This window comes from Schistocerca americana, chromosome X, assembly GCF_021461395.2.
Source record: "Schistocerca americana isolate TAMUIC-IGC-003095 chromosome X, iqSchAmer2.1, whole genome shotgun sequence".
In the NCBI taxonomy this organism is placed as follows: Eukaryota; Metazoa; Arthropoda; class Insecta; order Orthoptera; family Acrididae; genus Schistocerca; species Schistocerca americana.
The window spans coordinates 639258979-639273594 of record NC_060130.1 but is presented as its reverse complement, the minus strand read 5'-3'; the positions used below and the strand labels follow the sequence as shown (position 1 = coordinate 639273594).

General features: G+C 36.2%; 1 protein-coding gene across 3 annotated transcripts in view; it reads left to right on the top strand.

Annotated features, from left to right (window-relative positions):
* The window catches only part of LOC124554956 (WD and tetratricopeptide repeats protein 1-like), a 202316-nt gene that overhangs the window by 122830 nt on the left and 64870 nt on the right, over positions 1-14616 (top strand). For all 3 annotated transcript variants that reach the window (XM_047128661.1, XM_047128659.1, XM_047128660.1), the window contains exons 11-12: positions 3440-3520; positions 9132-9292. In XM_047128661.1, the coding sequence (XP_046984617.1) occupies positions 3440-3520; positions 9132-9292 (242 nt within the window). The remainder of the gene's footprint in view (positions 1-3439; positions 3521-9131; positions 9293-14616) is intronic.

The following is a 14616-nucleotide window of genomic DNA, read 5'->3' as shown; positions in this document are numbered from 1 at the left end:
CCACCTGGTTTGTACGAACTGATAAACCTGTCCCAAGAGGGGATCCTTAACATCTGTGACGTATCTTGTAGAAATGGGAAACTCTTATACCTACTGAATGAATCGGGCATAGTATGTAACCTTGCATATAAAAAAGGTCCTTTACATTCTTTGGTATTGGAATATGGCAAATGGCTTCCAAATTCTCTGACAATGGTGTAAGGCCTTCAAGGGTATGATTATATTTTATGTACTTAACAGAACACTTAAAAAATGAGCATTTTGATGAGGTACATTATAACCCAGCTTTCAAAAAGACTGAAAATACTTGCTGGACGTGAGACATATGCGCCTTACGAGTTCTTTCTGTGGTGATGTTTGGTTTGTGGGGCACTCAACTGTGCAGTCATCAGTGCCTGTACAAAGTCCCAATTTTGACACAGTCCAGTCTAGCCACTTTCATGCATGATGATGAAATGATGAGGACAACACAAAATCCTAGTCCTCGGGCAGAGAAAATGCCCAACTTGGCCATGGAGTTCTTCCTGTCACTACAATATCATTCAGATAATTGATGCATTGTGGAATGTTGGGATTAAATCTCAGAACAATTACTGGTGCACTATCAATGCCAAGAGATGACCTGTTGTGTTAATAGAGCCCAAAATGAGTATTTAATACCAGAATGACTTTGGAAGCTTTGTTCAACAGAAGTTGAAAATATGCTTCTCAAAGACTGATCTTATATGAATACTAACAACCATCAATTTTGAAAATAATTCATCAGGACCCAGAAGGGGTATGAATCCACGATTGACTGATTATTTGCTGTGTTTTTTAAGTCCTCATAAAGATAGCATTTTCTACTCCTCAAAGCTGGCTGGGGTGGCCGAGCAGTTCTAGGCGCTACAGTCTGGAACCGCGTGACCACTATAGTTGCATGTTCGAATCCTGCATCGGGCATGGATGTGTGTGATGTCCTTAGGTTAGGCCATTTGAACCGTTTAACTCCTTGAAGCGATTCAGTTCTATTGTAACCTCATCCTGTAAGGCTAAATGTGTCACATGGTCTTTCAAAAGACACAGTCAGCTCTCTTAACAATAATGTGACTGAGAAAATTTAAGTCATTCCCAGGTCTGGAGGAGGTCAGGGAGCATATTGGAGACACAAAGAAATCACTTTTATTTCCAGCTCAGAAATCCTCAGATGGTTACAAAATACTGATGATATCCTCTGTCTAAGCCAAACAGTAAATTGTTTCTTTCTTCAGCAAGTTGAACAAATCCTTCAGAATATATTTTTCTTTGCTTTTCTCACCTGATAAAAAATTGTTTCTTAATATTTTGGGTTCTCCCTCCCACTCCCCTCCTGGCCCCTCCTCCCCACTCCCCTCCACCACAATATTTTTGTATGTTTGATTGACCAATCAAGAAGCACACACAGTGTACAACTCAGTACCAAGTATTGTAATATTGTTTCTGTACTGCATAATGATTTGGATACCACAGTAGAGGTTATCAGTTTTTGTGCTTGGGTTAACAAAGATGAATGGAAACCATAGATGTTGGCTGTCTAACAGCATTCTTTTAAAATGATTATTATTTATTCATCCAGGCATTATCTGATAATGATGTAGGATATGTCATAATAATGGAATGTATTACAATGGCTTGACTTGGAAGATTCAGCTCAGCATATAAACAGGATATCATTAACACATGTAGATAGTAGTTTTGGTGGGTATGCTGATAAGAAAATCCACAATCTCATTCCACTTCCCATATGCAGTGTTAGTTCCACATAAATACTCAGAGACTGGTTTGATCCCCAGAGATTTCTTTCCAAATGAGCACATCTTCACATCTATATTAGTCCTTTTCAACAATATCAAGTAGATAATACTACATGCTTTATTCTGTCCGATTCTCTGTGTCTCAAGAACCATTTCCCCAAGAAAACTGAAAACATATGTGAAGAGGATTGGCTGACCTTTTGCAGTAGGATGGAATACATGCAATATTATATTGTTGACAAAGTGAGTCAATCCTCTCCACATGTCTTCAGTTTTCTTGGAACAGGGGGTCATGAAGCACGCTGAATTGGAGAAAATAAAGTATGTAACATTATCCACTTGATAATGTTGAAAAGGCCTCATATAGAGGTGAAAATGTGCCCATGTAGAGTGGAATCCATGAGAAACACACACACACACATATTGGGGCATTTGTGAGTAACTAGGATTGCATATCTGCATCTGCATTCAGACTCCGCAAGCCACTATATGGTGTATGGTGAGGGTATCTTGCACCAATACTAGTCATTTCCTCTCCTGTTTCATTTGCAAATGGAGCAAAGTGAAAAATGAGTCTGTATTCCTCTATAGAAGCCCTAATTTCTCTTATCTTGTCTTCATGATCCTAACACAAAATGTACAGCGACGGTGACAGAATCATTCTGAGGTGGGAAGTGAGATGGAATCTTCTTGTTAGAATGTCCATCACGAAAAAAATAGGATAGATATTAACCAGTACAACAATGCCTGTGCATTAACAACATGTGTGTTAAGTCAGTATTTGAGGAGGGCCATATCCAGTGTGTGGTATGGTAAGCAAGTTAATAAGACCGTAATCTTGTGGAGCTTGTGTTTGGTTTTCATGATTTGATGAGTAGCTGGCCTTATATTGCCTCCCCAAAGTATAGAACAATTTTTTGTAATGAAAACGTATTCATATACTGATTACTTGATTAGTCTGTTTAATGGCATGCAGTGAGACATTGCATTACTGTGTTCACTCATTAAATGCAGTTAGTTTGTGCCTCAGATATTTTTTTTCGTATTTTTGTTTTGACCTCTTTTGCAACCAGTATCATAAAATGCTGTTTCCTGCAAAAATTATATTTGATTTCAGCTCTTCTAACATTGTATATCCTATTTCTAATTGTTTTTTAATTTAATGTGGGCTGTGTTTCATTGACTGTGTTGGTTGGTTTTGATAGGATATATGTCGTGTTGGTGAGTTTTGGTAGGACGTGTGTCTGATGAAAGCATCTATTCAGTGTGACACGCAAATTTTATCCTTACCACAGTTTATACCATTCTAATAAAAGTCAAAATTTCCAGTTGATCACAGCAGTGTATATATTTGACTGAATTCACTGCTGTTGTCATCTGTTCATCAGTTACCACTTCATTTATAAGAAATGTAACAAGAAAGAAGTAACTGGCTACTAATTAGCTTTAAATTTTGTGTGTGTTGAAGTGCTGTTATCTGTTCCAGATATGACAGCCTTATATATTATTTTTATTGGTATGATGCTCTGAGGTGATCAGAAAATTTGTTATACAATTGAAAAACGTTTGCTGGTCTTATTATTGTATCACTGTCCTGCAGTATTAATTTTATATAGATCTGAAGACAGCTCAGAGATTCATTGTATGAGTAGTTCATTGTATTTTAGGGATGGTGACATGTATGCTGCTATGCGAGACTGCCATATTGCTCTTCAGTTGGATCCAAATTATGTTAAAGCACATTTCAGGTATGTAATTAAGTCTGGTAGGTGTTACACTATGCCAAGAACTCAAAGTGGAAATAGAGTTACATTTAATTACCTTTTATAAATGTGTAGACATTGAGATAGTGTTGTGATATTCTGATTCATAATGTTTATGATATGTACATTGTTTCCAGAATAATTTGTTATAGTAAATAATTTCTGTGACAAAGTCCTTGTAGCGAGCATTGTTATTTAATTTATATACTGGGTTTCACTATTTATTTTCAATTAAGTGATGTCAATATTATATAGAAGATTGATAAACAGACTTCAAGTAATTTATTTATAAAATATTGATATTCTGGGTGCCAGAAAATGGTCACTGAATTGACTAAGAAAAACAATATTTAAATAAACACCCAACTTGCTGAGTAATTGCTGGAGAACAAACAAAATTCACAGTTGCAATAAAGACATAGATGCAAATTCTGGCCTTATATATGAAAGTATCTAATGAATACCATTTTTTAGGATATTACATCTAAATGAAATATTGTACCACTGATAGCTTTAAATAGCTTTAGTTTATGGGTGTAAATATCAACAAATTAACCAATTTTTGGTAACACAATTGCAAGTAAACAGTGTACCTCTGCATGGATCAGAGATCACTGGCATAAATCCAATAGTGTATCAGTAAATTAATAAATTATGCTCTTGTGTCACATCAGTTGTAAAGTGACAGTTAAAATTTTTCTCAGTGAAACAAGGGCAAAAGGGGATACATAAAACTGTTTAGTCATAAAGACGAAGGTTTTGAAAATAATAAATAAATAAATAAATAATGTGTAACTTACATATTTAGTAGCTCTGAATTCACTCCAAGCCAATAATGTTGTAGAATTATTAGTGCAAGAGTCATTCCTCATTTATATTTTGCTGATGAATGGATCTTCTTCAGTAAGTGCTTTACCACATATGATGTTTGAAAAATGTGCACAAGTGTGAATAAAGTTCATCTTATCACTCAACATAGCATTTGAAGTCTGTACTGAAGGAATGTTCTTGTCATTTGTCCAAGACCATTCACATGACAAAACACTCATTCTGTGGGTTCATTAGTTTCAGGTAAACAAAGAAGGGATTCTAATATTTTAAAAACTTGGCTGTGCAACAGTCACTGGGTTATGTTTTTTCCACTTTCCATGTTTCTAATATTTTCAGTGATATATGTTGTTTAATGTGCGCGTACTCATCGAATGGACCAGTATCGTCTGCAGTATTTGAAGTTCACTGTATTTTATTATTTCACAAATGCAGAGCACAATACTAACCTCTACCAAATTCATAAATGTAATGAATTTCATTTAACTCACACTCATGTGTGTGTGTTTATAGTTTTCATTATTAAAATTAAAAGGAAGGTCAGCGTTGGCTGTAATATTGATGTTTTATTGGTAGCAGAATCTATTTTCGATCACATAGTGATCATTTTCAGTGCTGTACAAATTAAACCCAGTCACTGGTATCAAGTTATCAATAACCAAAACTGAGAAGTGATCACAATAACTGAAACAACTCCATGGAGTCGCCAATCAATAAGTTGTCATTATTGTTGGTGGCATTCACATCAAACATGAGTAATTATGATTTGTTAGTTAATAGCACATACCGGCACAGTTCAGTTGCCATCCGCAACTGTACTGTTCCAAGTGAAGTTTCCACATGGTATCGAGTGTATAATTATTGTAGACCCATAATATAAAAATTGCCTTTCTTTATCAGTTGTTGGTATCTTTAAACTATTCATCAAACTGATGCAATACAGGACATTTTGAAATTTTGAGTACTATTGTTAACAGCATTTTATGCTTATAAGTCATTGCCACAAACAAGGGATATTTTTGCATCCCATTCTACCTTTAAAAACAAACAAAACAAAAAACAAACAGAAAGGGAGAGAGGGAGAGAGAGAGAGAGAGAAGGGGGGGAGAGAGGGAAAGAGAGAGAGAGGGGGGGGAGAGGGAGAGAGAGAGGGGGGGGAGAGGGAGAGAGAGGGGGGGGGAGAGAGAGGGGGGGGGAGAGAGGGAGAGAGAGAGAGAGAGAGAGAGAGAGAGAGAGAGAGAGTGAGAGAGAGAGAGGGAGAGGGAGAGACAAGAAAAAAGGGACTAGGGACTGTCCTACTTAATATGGGCTGTCTGGTCACCTTATTTAGTTGCCTTACTCATATGGCAACTTGGCAGTGGGACCTGGCACCATAAGAGAAAGAAATGTGCTCAAATCGATTTGGTGTTATCTGTGGTGTTATTTGTAAATGTGTGAGTTGCACAGGTATGAATACATATGTTACATCTGAGCATTGCTTACTCAGGGCTTATATGGCACAGAACTGAAAACACTGTTCTGCAGAATTTGTAACTGTTGAAATAATTGGAAGAAAAAATATGATGAGAAAAAATATAAATTGGAGAAGTTCTGTGTTCTGGCAAGAAAATGCTGCTTCTTCTCAAGATAAAAAATGTCACATCAGAAACTTAAGCAATGCTAAAAGAAAAAAAGGAAAATAGGACAAAGTTTATTTTGGAAAAAGAACCATTAAATGTTTTGCAAAAGCAAGCTTTCCACTCTAAAAGCTGGGAAATGACGTTAAGAAAGTGAATTGCTAAAAAATTCTTGAACAAAGATCCTGCTGCATGTAAGGATTGAATGTGAGGAACATAACCAGACTGGATAGTAAGGTATGTCAGAAATAATAATAATAATAATAATAATAATAATAATAATAAAAGAGCTGTCAAGTCCTTTCTGCGAAGTCTTATTTGTACACAACAAGAATATCACATTATTTGTAGTCCTCAGTAGTGAACCGAACTGCAAATCCAGTTCTTCCATCTGCAGTAAGGTAATCATTCTTGAATTCTGCAAGTGGAAGTATCTGAGTACAGGTATACATTTAGAACACAAGAACATAATATTTTTGTGCTGAAGATTACATTAATTTTTTGTATGCATATTTGTATAATGTTAATTCATCATAGTGACCTTTTTCACATTTTTTAAATAAAAAACTGTTCTTCACAGTCTTAAGTACATTTCATTACATATGATCTGTGAAATAGTGTTGAACTTGGGCAGTTTGGAGGGGGGGGGGCACCATGCATATTCCAGATGTATGTATATATGTATGGCTTTTCAAAAATCAAGGTGTTCATTCTGCTACACTGTGTACATATAAATTTAAACGGGCTTCAGAATTACAATGTTTGCTACATGCCCTAGCACAGCAGGCATATGAGGTTCTTGGCAATATTTCGCATCTTATAAAATAAAGGCTACAAAACTGTACCAAAAGCTTCTGAGAAGTAAAATAGAATTTTAACTTAATTTTTATAATATGAGGCCATGCATTTCTATGCAAAACCTGCATGCGCATATCATTTGTGGCTCTGAAAGCTAAAATAATCATTATTACTGAATATGTGTGACCTTTGATTCAAACTGTGATGTTAAATACAAATGAATACAGGGTGCCGATGAGGTCATTTTACAATTAAATTACATAATTACGGCCACAGATGAACTGATAAGTGTATGAGTCATATTATAATCATAGAAGTACATATTGAAACTACTATTTTTGCATCAGTCAATAAAACTTGATGTGCTTCCAATACTCTTTGTTGGGCACTCTGTGCGGTATATGCTGCTTAAAACTACTCAGTGAATTTATTGTGTTGTTCATGAACTGATACTGAATGAGGCATTCTTTTTGTTCATAATGTAGTCCTGTAGTTTCACTTAGTCTTTTTTTTCTGATGATATTTAAATGAGCCTCACCATGTATTGTGCCTTCTGTTATGTATTCTCATGTTGGTGATGTGAGGTCAATCACTCTTCAGAACTGTAGCTAAAATATACAAATTTCATACTAGCACAAATTTATAGTAACTATATTCATGCAAGAAATTTTTGAAGACATTCCATGTTTTGCATTTGTGTGTGTGTGTGTGTGTGTGTGTGTGTGTGTGTGTGTGTGTGTGTGAAGAAATTAGAATAAAATACTAAATTTTAAAGTACAATTCAATATAGCACACATTATTTTCAGAATGCTCAGAGAGACGTTTGAGAGCTGCACCTCCAGTTTGCAATTCGTTATGGCATATTAAAGTGCAACTGGTTTTTAACCTTAAGGTGGTCATTATGCAGTTGCAAGTTCAATTAATTAAATCATTGAACTCAGGAACACTAGATGAGGAATTTAGTACAAATATGTTTATGCAGAAATCTACTTGTTTACCAAATAAACTAAACGAATGGTGGTTAGCTACGAAATAGAATCCATTTGGGTCTACACAATACTACTACCAACAACCAGGTTACGTCAAACAGTTAATATCACTAATATGACATATGAACATCGACTGAAGATCTTATGTGTAACTGCCCTACTGAATGAGATGTCACAATATTTAATACTTTGGACTTGCATTTGGAAGGATGGGGATTCAAATCCCCATACACCTATCCAGATTTAGGTTTTCCTTGGTTTTCCTAAAACAGTTTCAGATGCCAGGATGGTTGCCTTTTTAACCACCCCCTTTGTTATTTAATAGTTGGCTATTATATCCAGATATGTAGACGGTTGTTGAACTCTACCGTATGCCTGAAACCAACCTTTGCACTGTTTCCTAAGATTATAGGGATCTATATTTAATGATATTTGAAGTGATAAAGGTCTCTTAATGGAAATATAGTTTGTTAATTTTGGACTGACTCGGATGCAAATTCACAGCAGTCATTATGTCTAGCTCCAATGTAAAATTGAACTTGGAAAGTACATCGTGAAGGGTTAAACTGGCATAGAGAAACACAGTATAACTTCTTCCAAGAACTGATAATATCAGTGGTCACTTTATTAATGTTGAAACACCCATGTGCCATTAATTGTGGCAACACACATAGTGTTCAGAAATTTCAGTTCCACTTATGACTTCAGATTCCTTGCCAATGCATTAGCAAAATGTCTTTTAAAATTATGAAATTACTTAATCTGTCCACTGAACTCATCAAAATCTTAATCGTGTGGACATTTCTTCGGATTAGCATAACTGTTCCATCACTGAAGTCACTCCTCGACTGTCATCATTGGCCACTAGTCCCTGACTGAACTACTACTTCTGCATCGGCCCAAGTGTGCATGATGTTATGGGAGACTCCCCGCCAGTTGCTGTGAACCATTACTTACTGGAATCTTGGAATCTTCCAGAAGGCCGGCATTATGATATCCACCAGAAGTAGGTGTTTGTAATCGATTATTCACTTAGGGTACTCCTTTGAGCACATACATCACAGCCCATGCAATCCATCCCCTAAAAAGGAGCCTACAATGTACTCATAGTCAGAGGCAATGAAATGAAATGAAATGAATGAGTGTCATCGGATAAAAACAGTGCTATTTCTCTCTCATCTGTTCATGAGCCACCTTGGAAAGGACATGATTGATTTCCTTCTCCATTGTTTCCCAATGTGAGGTGATATTACATCTTTGATTTTCTTTAAGTTTTCATACATTTTTAAAAACATATCGTAATAGAATTGGTTGTGACCATTTTCATATTTTTATTAAACTTTGCATTGTATTGTGATATTGCAGGCTTGCAAGGTGCTTGTATGAACTACAGTGGATAAACGAAGCTTCAAAGTGTTTAAAAGCATTTAAAGTGAAATACCCAGAACACTCAGATCAACCAGCATGCAAAGCTCTTACAAAAGACGTCATTCTTGCCAAAGGCTACATGCGGGATTTAGAAGAAGGTAATACTGCTAGTTTTTCAGTTTTATGTATTTTTTAACATTTTATATCTTACATTTGTGATTTATGATTATATCTCTCTTTTTTCTTGATGAGTATGTTTAAATTACAGGGGAATGTTTTTCTCTCATTTCCAGACTACCATATTAGTTTTTGCACAATGAATCATCTTGATTAGACTCAATTTGTTTAATGCATGCTTTAACCTGTAGTTTAAATTTCCACAATATTATATCATTATTATTTTTCTTCAAGATTTATAATCTTTATCATATGAGTGCCTCCACCTCCAACCCCTCCCCCTGCCATTATAATGTTTTGAAGTTACACTGTATCTATTTGTTTGTGTGTTTTCTTGCCACAGAAATCAGAATTGGTTTCAGAGTTCCACAGTTCATCATCGGATGACTTGGAACATGGTGTTTTTTTAGGACAGAATGTGTTCCACTCCACTAATGTTTTAATATGAGGCATCATTCAGACTATTTGATCATGAGCTTTGAAATTTTGTTGCTACTGTTTGGTTAGGACACAATAAGTAAAGTAATAAAGCATAGCTGATGACTGATATTGCCTGCTTACATATCTAGCATTTTCCATATAATTAGGAGATGCAGACGTAATACTTACTAACATAATATCATTTAGCAATCAGTTTCTTCCTGTTCGATACCACTGTCCACCCCATCCCTTTCTTGCTAACAAGTGCATACCTTGCAGTTCCTTTTAGGAAAGGATCATGTTAGATACCTGTCATATGCATCCATGCAACACATCCTGTTGCTGTAAGACACTTGTATATTCAATCTTTGTACGAGCAGGGCAACTTGGGAAAGAATTCGTGTCCTTATTGTATAGCCTTGAATGCTAACATTTGTGAAAATTGTGACACTGAGAAGAATACATTTTGCTGAAATGAATGTTATATTCTAGTTGCCAATCAACTACCTCAAATATGACTGATGAGCCAGGGGTGAGCAACTACTTCAGAACCGGTGTCATCTGGAGTTTCATACCTTCCTGTTTCCCTGGATTCTCTTATGAATGTAAACAGCGATTAAGAGTTGTAACATTCATTACATTAAAAATTGATTCCTCCAAAAATTACAAAATCTATGGAGGAAGCATACAATTCAAAACTTTTTTTCTTTTATTGTAAATCCAGTCATAGACAGCAAATGTTTATCAATCAGGTTATTGATGTTGGTCAAGGATGAACATCATCAGACCTAAAATAAGCATAAAGATGATAGCATGACCTACAAATATTTCCAAACTACTCAAATACAGATTCAGAAATTATTTTAAGCAAATATGACAACGTTACCAGACCTGAGTGGATGAAGTATATGAGACACATTGTGTCATTGCATGTAGAGATGGTACAGTCACAATAATTATACATATAACCTTTGTCATAAGTTTACCATTTTGAGTACAATGAACACCCATTGCAATGTATATGTTGGCACTCTGAGGAAACAGGTTATACTGTTGGGCAGCAACGAGTGACAGGTGTGTATTCTGGCATGTTGTATGTCACTGCTACATGTCAGTTCACCTAAGTTCAATAAAAATATTTTTTATAATTAGTTACACACTCTCTTTCCTGTGGAATTTGGTGCAAATAAATACCAAAGCATAGATGCTTGTGTGTACATATTATATGAAAATGTTAACTAAAATTGAAATGTTACAAAACAGTATCATTGCACAATACAGTTAGTCATTAAAATAAAAAATCTGCAGCTCTTTAATGAAACAGAACAAAAAACACTCTTCAAGCACATACATCACAGCTCAAGCAATCTGTCCCCTAAACAGGAACCTATAACCTGCTCAGTTACAGGCAATGAAATGAAACAAAATGAATGAATGTCATCAGAAATAAACAGCATTATTTGTCTTTCATCTGTTATAGCCCACAGATCAATGAAAAGTAAAGAGGAAGGAGGGTGTATTAAAAGTATGGTTTTCACTAGCCAACAAAAAGTGTACAGTACCAATGTGCACTGTAACTGTTCATTAACAAAAGGTCTGCAGCTTGCTAATAGAGCACAACAGAAATTACTACTTTCTCAATGCACATACTGTGCTCATACTAACTGCCTACCAAATCGGCACACAAAATGGTTCACAAATACGTGTCACGAAATGGAAAAAATGATTTTCTTTGTACATAATCACCACTATTATCACACATACCACCTATACATATGAACTACAGAAGAAACAAATTGTAATGAGGAAGGAGACTTTATTGAAAATATAATGCTAAATATGTTACAAAAATTAACAGTACTACTATGCAATGCAATTGGTAATTAGAAACAACAGAACTGCAGCTTGCTGAATCTGAACAAAGATGTTAGCAGACTAGCAATGCCTACACAATCCACCCACCAATTGGGAGCAAAGAAAAAGAGGCATACAGTAACATACAACAAAATGGAAAAAGGAACTGTCAGCACTGATGTCCCATGTATCATCTATTCATATGAGTTGGTAATTGTAGGCTACACTTCTGAAAAAATATATTGCATATGAGCACTCAATGTCCCCAATGAAAGATCAGTCACAATTTCAACATACATGTAGTTTGTACATTGGAATGGCTGTGTAAATGGAGTCAAACCACGTATCAGTAATGCGCAAAGACAGTGTTCAAAACCTAGTGAGAAATTGTGATGTGACAACACAAAGCTCACACAAAATGTAATTGCCTCCAAATGGTAAGAAAGGAAATTTAAAGTCAGAAAGTATTGAGCTAAAATGCAATGGTATATTGTAAAAAGTAAAAAACATGCAGTATAAAATTTAAAAGAAAATGAGAGAAATGCAGCCAGCAAGAGCCACTAAAAGTATGTACTCTATACATGCCCCACGACTGGTAGCCAGTGGAGAAAATGTCACTGGTAAGTAATATGTAATGTTGTGCAACATTCCATACATTGTGCATTATTACGAAAGGTAGGATTTATATGCGCCCTAAAGTGTTTATATATGCATGCATCAATGCAGTAAAAATTTGGTAAATATGCTCTAAAAACTTTGATATATGCTTAAAAAATAAAATATATTATTTCAACTTTCTCATAATGTTTTAACTTTGATGAAGTAATCAAATTGTAAATTTATTTTTAAACTGAGCCATCAACAAAATTAATATTAACTCCCCCCCCCCCCCCCCCCCCCCCCCCACTCTCTCTCTCTCTCTCTCTCTCTCTCTCTCTCTCTCTCTCTCTCTCTCTCTGTGTGTGTGTGTGTGTGTGTGTGTGTGTGTGTGTGTGGGGAGGGGGGGGGGGTTTGCACGTGCTTATTGCAATAAATAGTTAAATATACTGATGGGGAAAAAGTTTGCAACTCCAAGAAGGAGTCTTTTGCTATATAAACAAAAGTTGTTAGTCATGTTTCTACATCTGAAATATGATTTCTATTCAAATTCCATGCGAGTTGCATTAGTGATGCTAGTAACGCCACTATGAAGATGCAAATCCGGTTTGCTTTAAATACACTCCATAATGATTGTGAGCATTAGTTACTATGAGATTGGGTGTGGTGAGTTGATGTTACTCAAGAATGCCTTTGAGGTGACAAAGATGCCATTATCAACACCTCACTGAGTTTGAACGAGATCATGTAATAGGTCCGTGAAAGAGTGATGTTCCTTCTGTGATATTGCAGAAAGACTTGGTAGGAATGTAGCCACTGTAAATGTTGCTGGCAGCAGTGGTCATGAGAATGGTATTCATCGTGTGGCTCTGGTGCATCATACTGCATCTGCAGGAGCAATTTGAGCAGCAGTTGGCACCACAGTGACACTACGAACTGTTACAAACCAGTTATTTCAAGCATAGCTCAGAGACAGATGCCCTGTAGCATGCATTCCCCCCCGACTCAAAACCACCGCTGTTTGCGACTTCAGTGGTGTCGAGCAAGAGCTGATTGGAGGGCAGGGTGGAGGTCTTTTGTGTTTACTTATGAAAGTTGGTTCTGCCTTGATGCCAGTGATGGTTGTGTGTTGATTAGGAGGAGACCCATTGAGAGCTTGCAACCAATATGCCTGCTTGCTAGACACATTGGACTTAAATCTGGAGCTGGGGTCGCGAGTGTGATTTTGTATGACAGCAGGAGCACTGTTGTGATTATCCCACACACCCTGACTGCAAAATAGTGATTCAACTTGTTGAGCTGCCATTTGTGAAAAGTATTACAGGGGGTGTTTTCCTACAAGATAATGCTTGCCCACATACTCTGTTGTAACTCAGCAGTGTGTCAACATGTTGCCTTGGCCTACTCGATCACCAGATCTGATCTGTCTCCATTTGAGCACATATGGGACATCATTGGATGACAACTCCAGCATCAGCCACAAACAGCTTTAACCATCCCTGTAATGACTGACCATGTGCAACAGGCATGGAACTACAGCCCAACAACTGACATCTGGCACATGCACAACACAGTGCATGCATGTTTGCATACTTGCATTCAACCATCTGGTGGTTACAACAGTTATTAATGTATGAGCAATTCACATTCTATTTTGCAAAGGCTTACGTTGCACTAACATTAACCTGTGGTCTTCAAATGTTAATCACTTGAATATGTTGCCTAGCCAAATATATTCCTGAAATTTCCTTACTCTAAGATCTTTTTCCGTCAGTGTATTTCTCAGTTTTCTCAAAGAAATGATTTTTTTCTGTTGCTTAAATGTTTTTATTTTTTATTTTTATTATTATTATTTTTTTTTTATGAAGAGAAATATAGTTCTCTTCACCTGAAGTCACAGAACAGTATGAGAAAGATGCTATGTCACATACCAAAAAAACCTTAAGTTGTATTTTTAAGATTCTCTTTGTAGCACTTTATTCACATCCTGAAGAAACATTAAATGTGGATTTTTGCTTCAGTTTTCTCAGTTGTATTGTGAAGACTCTTTCCTATTTCTCCTGGTATGTGTCTGGCAACAGCTTTCTGTATACCTGCAAGGCAGAAGATAAGAGGCATCCTTTTTTCTTCCAAATGTGTGGTTGTGGCTGGGAGTTCACTTAAACAGATCTTAAACACTAATTTACTCTGGAGACTCATCCCATTGCAAGCGCTACATGCAGCAAGGGTATTTGCTGCTTCAGCTTTGTCCATCACGTCTAGCACCTTTTTCACATTTTCTAAATGATCACTGTAATCTAGAGCTGTCTTAATTCATGTTCTCCGTCTCGTGAAGATTGGCTCTGAGGGTAAATGACTATCTTGCTTCATATCAGTAAATAATTTTGTTCTTGATGGTGCCTTCACAAACACACTTTTCACAGAGGAAATCATG